Source organism: Zea mays, chromosome 6, assembly GCF_902167145.1.
Source record: "Zea mays cultivar B73 chromosome 6, Zm-B73-REFERENCE-NAM-5.0, whole genome shotgun sequence".
In the NCBI taxonomy this organism is placed as follows: Eukaryota; Viridiplantae; Streptophyta; class Magnoliopsida; order Poales; family Poaceae; genus Zea; species Zea mays.
The window spans coordinates 174,077,299-174,091,122 of NC_050101.1; the positions used below are offsets into that span (position 1 = coordinate 174,077,299).

General features: G+C 48.0%; 2 protein-coding genes and 1 non-coding gene across 3 annotated transcripts; all 3 read left to right on the plus strand.

Annotated features, from left to right (window-relative positions):
• Positions 1-688: 688 nt before the first annotated feature.
• LOC100281324 (uncharacterized) lies at positions 689-3,357 on the plus strand. Its single transcript, NM_001154242.2, has 4 exons — positions 689-1,138; positions 1,693-2,081; positions 2,203-2,444; positions 2,584-3,357. Exons 1-4 carry the CDS (start codon positions 1,027-1,029, stop codon positions 3,095-3,097), a joined length of 1,257 nt encoding a protein of 418 aa, NP_001147714.2. The 5' UTR covers positions 689-1,026; the 3' UTR covers positions 3,098-3,357.
• Positions 3,358-4,537: 1,180 nt separating this feature from the next.
• TRNAF-GAA (transfer RNA phenylalanine (anticodon GAA)) lies at positions 4,538-4,610 on the plus strand. Its single transcript has one exon. It is a non-coding gene; the product is annotated as a tRNA-Phe (tRNA).
• A 7,297-nt stretch (positions 4,611-11,907) lies between these two features.
• Positions 11,908-13,552, plus strand: LOC100273875 (uncharacterized). The gene has a single exon (NM_001148270.3). The coding sequence runs from the start codon at positions 11,985-11,987 to the stop codon at positions 13,203-13,205; it is 1,221 nt and encodes a 406-aa protein (NP_001141742.1). The 5' UTR covers positions 11,908-11,984; the 3' UTR covers positions 13,206-13,552.
• The last annotated feature ends 272 nt before the right edge of the window (positions 13,553-13,824 follow it).

Here is a 13,824-nt window from a genome sequence, read left to right on the forward strand (position 1 = left end):
TCAACATCGAGACCTGCACTTAGTTGGGACGTCACGAGCTGAAATGCTAACTGACGGCAGTTCAGAAATGTATCTCAGGAAAAAGGTTGCCTGTTGGGTCTGGTGCTACGTTCCTAAATGCCACAAACACTGGGAGAGATGGTGGGAGATTGTATTTATTTTTTGTAAGAAAAATCGTGCTGTTAAAAAAAACCCATGAAATTTTGCGCAGCTCCAGGTGGGTGAGATTGCGCTGCACCTCACTATCTCAGTGACTCAGTAGGAATTTGAAATTCAAATCTGGTCCTGTTTTTAACCACGGGTTAAAAAAAAATCTTCGGTAAGGTGTCGTGAGTCGTGACTGACTGGTTGGTGAGGTCAACGAAAGGGGAGGGGAAGGTGGAAAAAAACATTATGGCGTGCCATGATCTACCAAACTGGCTGGAGAAGACGACGAAAACGACCACCTAACACTGGCGGATCAGACGATCCAAGTCAAATATAGTAGGTAACGAGGAGAAAAATATATATTAAAAAGATTTTTGTTTTCGAAACGAAAATAAAAATAAAAAATAAAGATGACATGAAGTGTGACCAAAGCAAAGCGAAACGCGTTGCAGAAAAAGGGAGGCGGCAGTACCAGCAATAGCCTAGTACTACCACTTTCCAGGAATTTAAGAATTTTATTTATTTATTGTTTCCAGGACGCAACCACTGCCGGAGTGCTGGTATGTTTCTGGTAGGAGTCCGTGGGAACGAAAAAAAGTCATCTTGAAAACAAACGCAGGGAACGGGAACCTGGCATGGCAGATGGCACCCACCAGGCCACCACCTCCGCCGACAGCGAGCACGGCCACCAGCATCACCCCTGCCCTGCCATACTCACTTTGACCCCGGCCCCGGGCGCCTAGTCTATTCTCTGATTTCTCTCTGCCTGCCAAGAATCCCGCCAGTTGCCTTCCACTTCCGCCAGACTCCGCGTTCCTCCTGACTCCTGAGCAGCTGCCGCCTGCCCGAGAGTGGAGGGGGAGGCAGGCGCCCAGGCCAATGGGTGGGACGGGGAGCGCGACGGCGGCGCAGGCCCTGGCGCTCGCCGCCTTGCTCCTCGCCTGCTCCGGCGTCGCCGTCGTCACGGCGCAGGACATCGAGCGGATCCAAGGTACTACGCGGCCTCGCCCTTCTGCTTGCTTCGTCGTCCTCTCCTTCTCTTCCTCTTGCCCTCTGCTTTCTGTCTCTCTCTTGCAGCCGCCATGATCCGATTAGCGAATAATGCGTCGCCTCCGCCCGTAGAGCGTTGATCTAGCGAGGCCCGTCCGTGCTCGTCGCCGCGTTTGTGCTGTCCGGAGTGGATCTGATGACCAGGTCTTGGGAAGACAAGCGAGCGCGTAGTTGGCTAGGTAGATCAGGTCTTACTGAATTACTGATACAGACGCTCCCACGCTTCTTTTTTATGCAGTCTGCAAATCTGCAATGGATGGGTCATGATCCTGCCTTGTATTTGATTGTGCTCCAAAATGACAGACTCGATTACCTCAAATCTGTCATCTTCTTTTATAGAGTTACAGTATTATTATTTATCGACTTCATAGAACTGTGCCAAGGATCCTTCAAACTCTTATAATTGATGTCATATCTAGCTATAATAGACCACCACTCATAGAACATCACTGTATCGATCCTCATGTTCCCAACGCGGACGTGACTGAATTTCAGGAAGTGCCGGCGACGTGCTGGAGGACGACCCCGTCGGGCGGCTCAAGGTGTACGTGTACGAGCTGCCCCCCAAGTACAACAAGAACGTGGTGGCGAAGGACTCGCGGTGCCTGAGCCACATGTTCGCCACGGAGATCTTCATGCACCGCTTCCTGCTGGCGAGCGCGGTCCGGACCCTGAACCCGGACGAGGCGGACTGGTTCTACACCCCGGTCTACACCACGTGCGACCTCACGCCGTGGGGCCATCCCCTCACCGTCAAGTCCCCGCGGATGATGAGGAGCGCCATCCAGTACGTCTCCAAGCGCTGGCCCTACTGGAACAGGACGGAGGGGGCCGACCATTTCTTCGTCACTCCACATGACTTTGGAGCGTGCTTCTACTTCCAGGTGAGTGACGGACGCTACCGATGCAGCTAGGAATGCAGAGCATGGAGTTCCAGCCTAGCCATTTCCCCCATACACAGCGAGCTTGCACTCAGAGTTGATATATATGCTTGCTGCTGTCCAGGAAGAGAAGGCCATCCAGCGAGGTGTCCTCCCGGTGCTGCGCCGCGCTACGCTGGTCCAGACGTTTGGGCAGAAGAACCATGTCTGCCTCAGGGAAGGCTCCATCACCATCCCGCCATACGCTCCGCCTCACAAGATAAGAGCTCATATCGTCCCGCCAGAGACGCCTCGGTCGATCTTCGTCTACTTCCGCGGCCTGTTCTACGACACCGCGAACGACCCCGAGGGTGGTTACTATGCAAGGTACCGTAGTGCTACGAGCCTGAACTACCTGACAAAGGAGTCCTTAGTGGATGAATCATCATCACTGATTAGCAAGTCTTGACGCACCTGCGCTGCGCTGCCGTGCGTATAACTAACTGTATACGACGCAACAATGCAGGGGCGCCCGTGCGTCGGTGTGGGAGAACTTCAAGAACAACGCGCTGTTCGACATCTCGACGGAGCACCCGCCGACGTACTACGAGGACATGCAGCGCGCCATCTTCTGCCTGTGCCCGCTGGGCTGGGCGCCGTGGAGCCCGCGCCTGGTGGAGGCCGTGGTGTTCGGCTGCATCCCCGTCATCATCGCCGACGACATCGTGCTGCCCTTCGCGGACGCCATCCCGTGGGAGGAGATCGCCGTGTTCGTGCCCGAGGACGACGTCCTGAGGCTGGACACCATCCTCACGTCCATCCCCATGGACGAGATCCTCCGCAAGCAGAGGCTGCTGGCCAACCCGTCCATGAAGCAGGCGATGCTGTTCCCGCAGCCCGCGGAGCCGAGGGACGCCTTCCACCAGGTCCTCAACGGGCTGGCGCGCAAGCTGCCCCACCCCAAGGACGTCTTCCTCAAGCCCGGCCAGAAGGTGCTCAACTGGACAGAGGGCGCCCAGGATGACCTCAAGCCGTGGTAGGCCGTGGCTGCTGCTCTTTTGTAAACGACACAACCAGATCGATGATGGTGATGCTGATGAGTGAACCACACAACCATTGGTTAAATGTAAAGCTCTTAATCCTCTTGCTCCTCCAACCTTTCTTCTTTTTGATTTTGAGGCAATGTGCATGTCTTGCCTGTATATATACACTAGTACATGACAATCAGGGTGGCCGGCCGGGGCAAGACAAATTGAGGTGCCAACACATTACACACTAATAGTATTAGTATTATATTCTAGCATGTTTTGACGGCAATTCCTTTCTTTAGAACTCGGTATAGCAGAGGGACAAACCCAACGTTTTTTTTTGTTTTTTATGCTTCAAATCTTACTATTACGTCACTGTATTATTAATTAGCAGAGGGACAAACCCTTCGGGGTGTTTGGTTTCTAGGGACTAATATTTAGTCCCTAGATTTTATTCCATTTTAGTTCCAAAATTGCCAAATATAGAAATTAAAACTTTATTTTAGTTTCTATATTTAGCAATTTATACACTAAAAAGGAATAAAATGAAGGGACTAAACATTAGTCCCTATAAACCAAACACCCCCGAAGACACCACATTAGTATTCACTAGACACACTAGGAATCTGATTTTTACTAATAAAAGGCCGCGACGGAGATACCACATTAATTTTCACCAGACGTGCTGAAAAATACATCCTAAAAATTCTTATAATAATCAGAAATATCTGATCTTTGATTTGTCAGAACCTTATCAACATCAACAATGATATCAACTGTTCGTTTCACCGTTAATCCATGTAGATTGGGTCCATGTAGATTGGGTGATATTGAGTCGGTTTAAATCTATCGTAAATCAAAATTTATACCAATCCATTCCAATACACTTTAATCCACATGACCTAAATATAATATAGTTTATTTTAAAAAATTATTCACCATTATCATTGTAAAAAATATATAAAGGAACACTCTACTTTTGCATTTCAACTACCCACCCATGCTCCTTCTGTGCTGTTTTCACTTTTCTGTGATTTTCTTCGGCTGCAGCAGCGCGTGCCCGGCTTGTTTGATCCTCACTACGAGTTTCAGTAGGCATCCGCTTGGTTGTTTTTTGCGGCAGCGTGATTTGGATCAAGTCGTGTGTTTTCGTCTCTTCCAAGAAATCGTTGGATCACTTTTCTCTCGTCGTATTTTTATGCTTTGGCTAGGCCACCCTCACTTTTCCTTGCTCCTCCGTTCACCATCGCTCGCATCGATCTGCTGGCGCAAACCACCATTGAAACTCTCCGACCAGGTGAGCTCGACGCATGTCATCATCGAGTCGGCCTGGCTGGTGATACTGGGGAACTCAAGTCCGAGGTCGAGAGCAGTGGAGTAGGTTCTTAATGTGTAAAGGGGAGGACGGTACGAAATAGATATATATTATGCTAATACTAAATGAATATAATAGCGGGGATAGCTCAGTTGGGAGAGCGTCAGACTGAAGATCTGAAGGTCGCGTGTTCGATCCACGCTCACCGCATTTTAAAAAAAATTTAAACTATTTCTTTTCCTTTTCTTACTGTGTTGTGTTCATTCTCTTTTTTTTCTTTTCTCTCTGCGTTCAACAGAAAAGGCTCATTCTCTTTTTATTTTCTTGCTGTGTTCATTCTCCTTTATTATTTTTTCTTCTCTTGCTGCATATTGTATTCAACTACAAAATGCAACTACTCCCTCTATTCCAAATTAAAATTCGTTTTAGATAATTAATAGATTCACACAACACTTGATGTATATATTTTATGTTTCTAAATTCATCATCATTTATATGAATGGAGACATAAAAATCAAGAGGTAAAACGAATACTATTTTAAGTGAGAGGGAGTATTAGTTTTGCAGCTAATAACTATTTTCCCCTTTTAATATATTTCTAACTGTGCTAATTATCTATTTAGGGTTAGTTTGGCAACCCTATTTTCCAATGGATTCCTATTTTCCCAAAGAATATTAGGTCATTTTCCCTTGTGAAAATATGAATCTTTTGGAAAAATAAAGTTGTCAAACTAGCCCTTATTATTTGCTTACTTTGCTCGACCAAAAACACAACCACCTAGTTTTTATCCAAGGATGCTTTGGGTTTCCACTTATATTTTTTTAATAAAGGATGTGTTTCCATTAGTTTCTTAGAATTATAGATAGACAATGTCAATCTTCCCGCTAGATGCCTAGATCCAGTAGTTATTCAGACCTTGATCATTTGAAGAACAAGGGTCTGAGAGGTTGAGGGGAAATAAATTTCCTATAAAATCAAAATCTAGGTCAATTCTCTCGAATTCTTTTTGATTCTGGGACGATTAGTTTCTTAGAATTATAGATAGACAATGTCAATCTTCCCGCTAGATGCCTAGATCCAGTAGTTATTCAGACCTTGATCATTTGAAGAACAAGGGTCTGAGAGGTTGAGGGGAAATAAATTTCCTATAAAATCAAAATCTAGGTCAATTCTCTCGAATTCTTTTTGATTCTGGGACGATTAGTTTCTTAGAATTATAGATAGACAATGTCAATCTTCCCGCTAGATGCCTAGATCCAGTAGTTATTCAGACCTTGATCATTTGAAGAACAAGGGTCTGAGAGGTTGAGGGGAAATAAATTTCCTATAAAATCAAAATCTAGGTCAATTCTCTCGAATTCTTTTTGATTCTGGGACGAAACGAACAAGCTAGTGTAGCAAGGCTAGGGCTCACTGGTCATACACACCATAGAATCGATGGATCTCGTTTGCCCGTTGTAGACGAATCGAAGGAGCAGGGCTTTCCCCCGATCAACGAAGCAGATTACTAGCAAAGGGTGCACAGCCTGCTGCTGTCTCGGCCCGCCATGTATGCCGCGCTGGGCCGCCGGCGACCAGGTAAAGCTGATGGGAATTGGAATGGGCTAGCTACTGTTTCTTATGCTTTGTTGGTTTCTACGCTACCAGCCTACCACCCAGAATACTGTTTGGTTTGTAACATATACTCTCTCCGTTTCTTTTTAGTTGTCGCTGGATATTTCAATTTTGCACTATCGAGTGACAAATAAAACGAAACGGAGAAAGTATATTTTAACCTAAAATACTGTTTTTTTACTCTGCTTTAGTAGTTGACAGGTCCTATTTCATTTTAAGAGATGAGATTGGATTCTAAGAATACAACCAAGTCTCATCTTCTACCATCATCTAGGCAATCATTCCAATCTGCATCTGAATATGCACTTACGGTTAAAAGGGATGATGACTTTAATAGCTTCAACAACAACAACAAAAATTGAACTTGGTTTGAGATATCGTACAATTCTCGACTATAGCGCAATGAATAGTAATAGGAGCATGTAAAAACTAAGATACATTATTAATCGAGAAACGGTCAAAAATCTATACCAGCTCTTTGTGCGCTAGCCAGAGGAACAATAAACAATAAAAAAAATCCATGTAGAATTAAAACTATATTGCACCACCAGAGTTAATACAGATCTAAAATTTATCTAGTTTAGCTAAATGAAACATAGGCTAATCCCGTGAAATAATCCAAGAGCAGAAGTCCGTCCGTCCGTTTGGTCAAAAGAGCAGGCGGCCGGCGGGGTCAAGTTATACGTGCGCCAAATGATTGCTATCTGGCGCGCGCATGCATGCCCACGTTGGAACGAACCACGCCCTTTCTTTTAAATTTGTTCTGATAAGATCTCGTGTACGTAATCTATCTATCTATCTATCGACCTGAACATAGCGAAGCATATTAGTGCGTGCGTATGATGCCTCTGCTGATGATGGACGGCAAAAGTGCCACGTCAGTTGGATAAACCCTCGCGATTAACAATTAAGCGCCGGATCGCGGAATATATATGATGTCCAATTAATGGGAGCCGCCGTCAGTCAGTGCTAGTGCTAGTGCTACCACGGACGTGCACATGTACATGTGCAGCATAAAAAACAATACGATGAGCAAGCAAAGCACATAAACTCTCTCTGACTGAACCATGGAAAGCTAGCGCTCGATCCGGCCTGTTGAAAAGCACTGGATGGATGATGCATGCATGGTTCGTTTCCATCTCTTTTTGGTGTGATACGACAGATATGTGCGTGTGCCTAATCTGGGTTAGTGGAGTTAACTAGTGCACATGTCGACAGAGATAGATACGTGTGTGTGTGTGTGTGTGTGTGTGTGTGTGTGTGTGTGTGTGTGTGTGTGTGTGTGTGTGTGTGTGTCAGCGACAGCGAGGCGTGGCCGACGGGTGGATGGATCGACTTCTCGTCGTAGGATGCATCGGCGCCCACAAACTAAGTAAAAGGTGATCGCCATGCATGACGTGCGTACGCAATTAATTAATTAGTTAATTAGTAATGAGAGCAAACAAAAGCGTGTGGGCCGTGGGGTGAATGCGTGGTGAGTGGTGACGACGGCATATATAAACACGTGGAAGAATCACAGAAAGATGTGTGTGTGTGTGTGTGTAAGACCTGGACGATGATGGACACGCACGCCGGCCGCCACACCCACACGATAGATAAGGATGGATGGTCGTGTCCGGCGCCCTCGTCCTCGTCCGTGTGCTTCTCTTGCTCGATCAATCGCAAACTAAACAGTCGGCAACCAACCAAGTTGCGGCGGTAGATAGATAGCAGAAATCTCTCTCTGTCTTTTGTGCTGCCGCTAAAGAATGGTATACTATAAAACAACTTGGGGCTCGTGATGAGGTCACGACGATTCGACGCGTATATAAAAGAACTGGATAAAAAAGGATCATGTGCATGCGTGCGAACGCAGATCCAGTAGGCTTGCGGCCCTGTCAGTGCACACGCGAAATAGGAAGCGCTGGCGTCAGCCACGCGCTGATATATCTATCTATCGTCTATATAGCTACTATACATATATACCACATGACATGATGCCCTTGATTAAGTAATAACCTCCCACATCTATCTATCTATCTATCTATCGCATACCACGATTAAACTAGTTAATCCCCACAGTATCCGATCGACATCCATCGCTGCACGTACATGCACGCCACTTCTCTGAGATGAGATGGCCCAACCCAGCCGCCGCTTTCAGATAAAATGTTCTCTTTCCCCCCTCTCTTTTTTTTTCTTTTAAAAGAATAAAGGAACGATGCTTATGCATGCTAGCACCAGTTAAGCAGAGTTGATTAAAAATCATAGAAACCGTCTTGCTGCAAAAACAAAATGCCCTATTTTTTAACCGAAAATTGATGATTGTCTTTTAAAATTTTGAACGGATTTTTTTTTAAAAAAAACTAAACAGACGGGAAACTGATCCTGAACCGGAGGACCGGTATCAGAAAATAGTCTCAAAAGTCAAAACCCATGATTTCCAAGCGGTTTTTCCAACCTTGATCTCGCCTCGTTGCCTTGTTCGTCCGCAGTAAACCATGTAGTTTTTATTTTTCTCTAGAAGTCAGACCATTTAAAATTATTTTGAAGTTATATAAAAACGTATTGATATTTTTGTTGAAGGATCGAATAGACAAGCAAAGCAAAGAGGGTGAATGTCAACCAATAAAAATAGCTGACTAGTGTAAGAAGAAAATATACCGTGATTGTACAACATAGAAAAATTTAAAGTATCTATCGTGCTCGTGAGAGTAAGTTTGTTTGTGGTGTTCAGTTTATCGGTCGACACGTACACCGTGTGTGGACATGGGACAGAGAGCGCCGCCATGGCTTGCAGGACACTGGCGCCGCCATGGCTTGTGTGTACAGCAGGGAGGTCCTGCCGCCGACCGACCTGGACCTGGCTTTTCCAGGTGCTCAGGCGACCCTAGCTCGTCGACTGGTGTGGTGGCTGTCAAAGCCGGATGGAGGTGCGCAGCGCGTTCCGCAGAGGGCTCGGTGCTCTGATGATTTTGGAGGGTCAGTAGTATCACTATCACGGCAGGCGATGAGGACCCTCTCTGCGTTGCTCAGTAGGTTGGATGTCTGTCTGAAACTCTATAGTTAGAAGCCGCGAAATTAAAGCATTGGGGGCACTCGCAAACCAACCCGCGCGCGGATCCCTACCAAATCTGCATATTTTCTTTCGTAATCCTGCACTTAATCATCGCTTGATGTGTGCAGTGCAGTGCAAGAGAGGGACGCATTGGCATGTATGGCAGCTTTGCAGAGCAGACTGGCAGGGCATGATGGATGGAGACGAAGGTGCAGCACCGATAGAATAGAACTAGGGAGGTCGATGGGCAGGGCGACCGAGCAATCAAACAAGCAAAAAATGCGACGGGCACTGTCGCTGTTGGCGATACAGCTGCTGCACCTGCACTGCCGCTGTCCAGGGGGGAGCCGAGCTAGGGGGGATGCATCTGAGGAGGAGGATAGCCAGCCGCAGCCGCCTGCTCTCCTCTGCCGCTGGTCGGTCTGGTCCACACTTCATGTGAACGCCACGCCGCGGCCGCGCGCGCCTGCCTCCCCTTCCCCGTCCTCGGACCCCGCAGCCGCAGCGCCCCCATGCCACTGCCAGCCAGCCGCTGTGGTGTGGACTCCTCGGCGGCCCTGCTGCCTTTCCCATCCCATCCGCCGCATGGCGCACGTCGCCCTCACGGAACGGAACCCACGTGGCGCGGCAAGGGGGTGGAGGCAGCTGGGTGGGCCCTTCGGCTTGCCTCTCTGCTCTGTCCTGGTTCGTGTCTCGCCAGCACGACCCCGCCCGCGTGCATGGACACTGGACAATCATTGGCGCCTGAACCCTGGATCGTCACTCGCCACGCTCCACTTATACTCCGCTGTTCATCACCAATAATCGCACTCACCTGTTGACGCTTCATTGGCTGAGCTTAACTATCTGTCTGACGCTTCATTGGTTGAGCTTAACTATCTGACTGTTTTTAAGCAGGTGGATCCAGAACGCAGACATAAGTATTTCTATATAAATAGTATACTTCTAGACCCAAAAAAAAACTTGTAAATTTTGGTTAAATTTATAGAAATAGTCTTATGTTCTGTTTGGACGTAGATATTGGAGATATTGAAATTGAATTTGATCCGATACTAAATCTATCTAATATTGGAAATGTGGTTCAATACAAATCTATTGATTAGATGTATCTAGATTTGCAACTCCATCCAATACATAGAGTCTTGGCTATGAATTGTGAGAGACACTTTTTAGTTAATGTCTAATTCCAAGGAATTGAGTTTTAATTCCAGCTCTGAATTCTTTAGCCAACCAAACAACATAATTTAGAATTCATGATTCCAATTCTCAATTACAGTCTTGAATATTTACATCCAAACCTATAAATATTAAGGAACAAAATGTGCATTACTACTAGTGGCATCCTTAAGAATATAAGGTGTCCAGGAATATTAAAGGCTAATTCTGACGGACTGAATCTCTCCCGTAAGGTGTATGAGAGTGGTCAATAGCTTTTGGTGTTCTTGATACCGAAGGAGGTCGAAATATTATTCTTTTAAAGCTCAAAGGTGTCTTATAGATGTTGCTCCTTCATTCCAAAAGCTATAGAAAATATACTCTCTACCGACGCACTTCACCACCCGGTCGGGAACAGAGATGGGTCCTCCAGGATCCTGACTCGGCACTTCCAAACCAAGCAGGCATCAGATTTGTCTGGTCCACCATCGGACCGCCACGTTTCTGCCTCCCGTTAAAGTAGTCGTTACCACACGGTCCAGTGCACCACCGGACCACTCTTGTAGACAATCTGGTGACATTTATCCTCGGACTATAGAGTTCGCACGGAGGAGGCCCGGTGCACCATCGGACCTATACTGTACAACTTTATATGATATCTAAAAAGGAAAAAGATTGGTTGGCAACACATAAAGATGTGTTCTCTTGGACAAACCAACAAAAGCAAATAGGGGCATTTCGGGTAATCGAGTCAAAACCATACTAGAACCGCGAATATGTAAATGTTGGAGTCAAGAGCACTGTTGACGCAGCGATTGATGCATATCCGCCCTCTAGAAAGTCCTGAAAATTCTACCACGCCGTCACGATCACCATTTACCACCACGAAGACCTGCGCCTGCAGTTGCAGGAACATAAACGCCAAACATGACTAGTACAGCTGACAGCACTAATCTAGAGAGAGAGAGAGAGATTCCAGACTTTCTTTTACTTTTAGCTCACAATAAATGCTAGAACAACAACAGAAGCCAGCATGTAAACACATAAGAATTTGATCGAAGCTCTTTCTCTCACAAAAAAAAAGAAATACAATGAAAGCAGAAGGCAAAGGATAATTACACGAGTAATACCAGTCAGACTGAGCCATGTATGCATGCATGGCCACTGGGGTGCACCATGCCACCATCACATCACCTTCACTTTGAGTTGACCCACACCAACACAAGCCCATGAGGTATACTCATACACATACACCCATGCATCAGTCCGTGACACACATATTATACCAACTAATAACCAGTCCATAAAAAAATCATGGACTATATATAAAAAGCCACATATTGTTATTTAATAAAATATAGTAAAAAGAAACATATGGCCATATATTTTTTAATATTGCTTCCATCACAAAACAAATACACTTCTAATTTTTTAATAAAGATATTAATGTTAGTGAAAGAAATCATATTTATACCACTCTAATACATAGTTATTATATTTTAGAAAAAAAATAATTAGAGTTAAATTATCTTATACGGAATAGATATTTTTGGGCAAGAATTTAAACTATAGTTTTAGGTCTCTGAGGGAGTATATATATACATGATGAGAAATGTTTTTGTTTAGTGTTACGCCACACCTGACCCTTCCCACTTATATAAATCACACGCACACACCCTTCACTTGTCCGCCCCCACAATTTCCGCTCCTTGAACCGAGTCTTCCCCCAAAGCATTTCCTCCCTTTCGCGTGGTTGTGCCGTTGTGGTAGTGATCGGATGGACAGCACGAGCTGCCTGGTGGACGACGCGAGCAGCGGCGCGTCCACGGGCAAGAAACCGGCGCCGGCTCCGGCTGCGGCGACCGGCAAGCCGCTACAGCGCGTGGGCAGCGGCACCAGCGCGGTGATGGACGCGGCGGAGCCGGGCGCCGAGGCAGACTCGGGCGGCGCGGGGCGGGCCCCCGGCGGGGTCAGCGGGAAGCTGCCGTCGTCCAAGTACAAGGGCGTGGTGCCACAGCCCAACGGGCGGTGGGGCGCGCAGATCTACGAGCGGCACCAGCGCGTGTGGCTCGGCACGTTCACGGGCGAGGCCGAGGCCGCGCGCGCCTACGACGTGGCCGCGCAGCGGTTCCGGGGCCGCGACGCCGTCACCAACTTCCGCCCGCTGGCGGAGTCGGAGCCGGAGGCCGCCGTCGAGCTCCGGTTCCTCGCGTCCCGGTCCAAGGCCGAGGTCGTCGACATGCTCCGCAAGCACACCTACGGCGAGGAGCTCGCGCACAACAGGCGCGCCTTCGCCGCGGCGTCCCCGGCCGCCTCGCCGCCGCCCGAGAATAACCGCCGTCCGCCCGCCGCCTCGTCGTCGTCGTCGCCCGCGGCGGCGCGCGAGCACCTCTTCGACAAGACGGTGACGCCGAGCGACGTGGGGAAGCTGAACCGGCTGGTGATACCGAAGCAGCACGCGGAGAAGCACTTCCCGCTGCAGCTCCCGGCGGCGGCGGCGGCGGGCGTCGGTAGTGGCGGCGAGTGCAAGGGCGTGCTCCTCAACTTCGAGGACGCCGCCGGGAAGGCGTGGAGGTTCCGGTACTCGTACTGGAACAGCAGCCAGAGCTACGTGCTGACCAAGGGGTGGAGCCGCTTCGTCAAGGAGAAGGGGCTCCACGCCGGCGACGCCGTCGGGTTCTACCGTTCCGCCGGCGGCAAGCAGCAGCTCTTCATCGACTGCAAGCTCCGGCCTAACAAGACGACGACCACGGCAGCAGCCTTCGTCAACGTCAACGCGATGACCACCACGGCCGCACCACCCCTCGCCGCGGTGAAGGCGGTGAGGCTTTTCGGCGTGGACTTGCTCACGACACCGAGGCCCGCAGCGGTGGCGCCGGAGCAGGAGGAGGTGACCGTGGCAAACAAGAGAGCTAGGGACGCCATGGCCACCGCGGCTTCTACTCCAGCTCCAGTACACATGGTTTTCAAGAAGCAATGCATAGACTTCGCGCGCTGACCTAGCTATAGCTAACGTTTTTGCTCTCCAACCCCCCTCTCATGCTTGCTTCGCTTCGCACGGATGATAAGATGCATGGTGATGTGGTAGCTAGCCAGCTAGTAGCTTTGGCGCTAGCTCTTGCACGCTTAGACCTTCATTCATCAACCTCATCCTTGGATTGTTCATTCTGTTTCTTCTTATTATCTTTCTGTACCTGTCCTAATCGTTCTATCGCATATCTCTGCCGTAAATTAGCTAGGCAGCATGTGTGTGTGTTTTTTTGGAGTGGCAAGTGTATACTAATGAAAAAAAAAGAAGCCATGGAGATTATTACATGCATGCCATAAGAAGCAATGTTTAGAACCCGTCTCTCTTCCTCTTCAAGAGCCTCTCGATCGATCTAGCTAGGAGCTAGCCATGTGTCTAGAGCAAGAGATTTTGAAGAAAAGCTGTGGATGGGATCGACATGTATGTATATCTAAATATGTGCTGCAATTTTGACTCCCTTGTTGTGGCGCTTTCATGTGGTTAAGATGTGATGGGTGTGTGCTGCACCTGCGCCCCAGATGCATTGCATGTACCACCTGAAGTGCAAAAGGCTCCTGGAGTTATCTGATCCCAGCGCGCGGAAAGAAGG

What these genes read in the sequence shown, in the direction of transcription:
- LOC100281324 (NM_001154242.2), top strand. Translation starts at nt 1,027, where the DNA reads ATGGGTGGGACGGGGAGCGCGACGGCGGCGCAGGCCCTGGCGCTCGCC. An exon ending in GGACATCGAGCGGATCCAAG is followed by an intron (nt 1,139 to 1,692) that starts GTACTACGCGGC and finishes ACTGAATTTCAG; the next exon opens with GAAGTGCCGGCGACGTGCTG. An exon ending in GAGCGTGCTTCTACTTCCAG is followed by an intron (nt 2,082 to 2,202) that starts GTGAGTGACGGA and finishes GCTGCTGTCCAG; the next exon opens with GAAGAGAAGGCCATCCAGCG.
- LOC100273875 (NM_001148270.3), top strand. Translation starts at nt 11,985, where the DNA reads ATGGACAGCACGAGCTGCCTGGTGGACGACGCGAGCAGCGGCGCGTCC.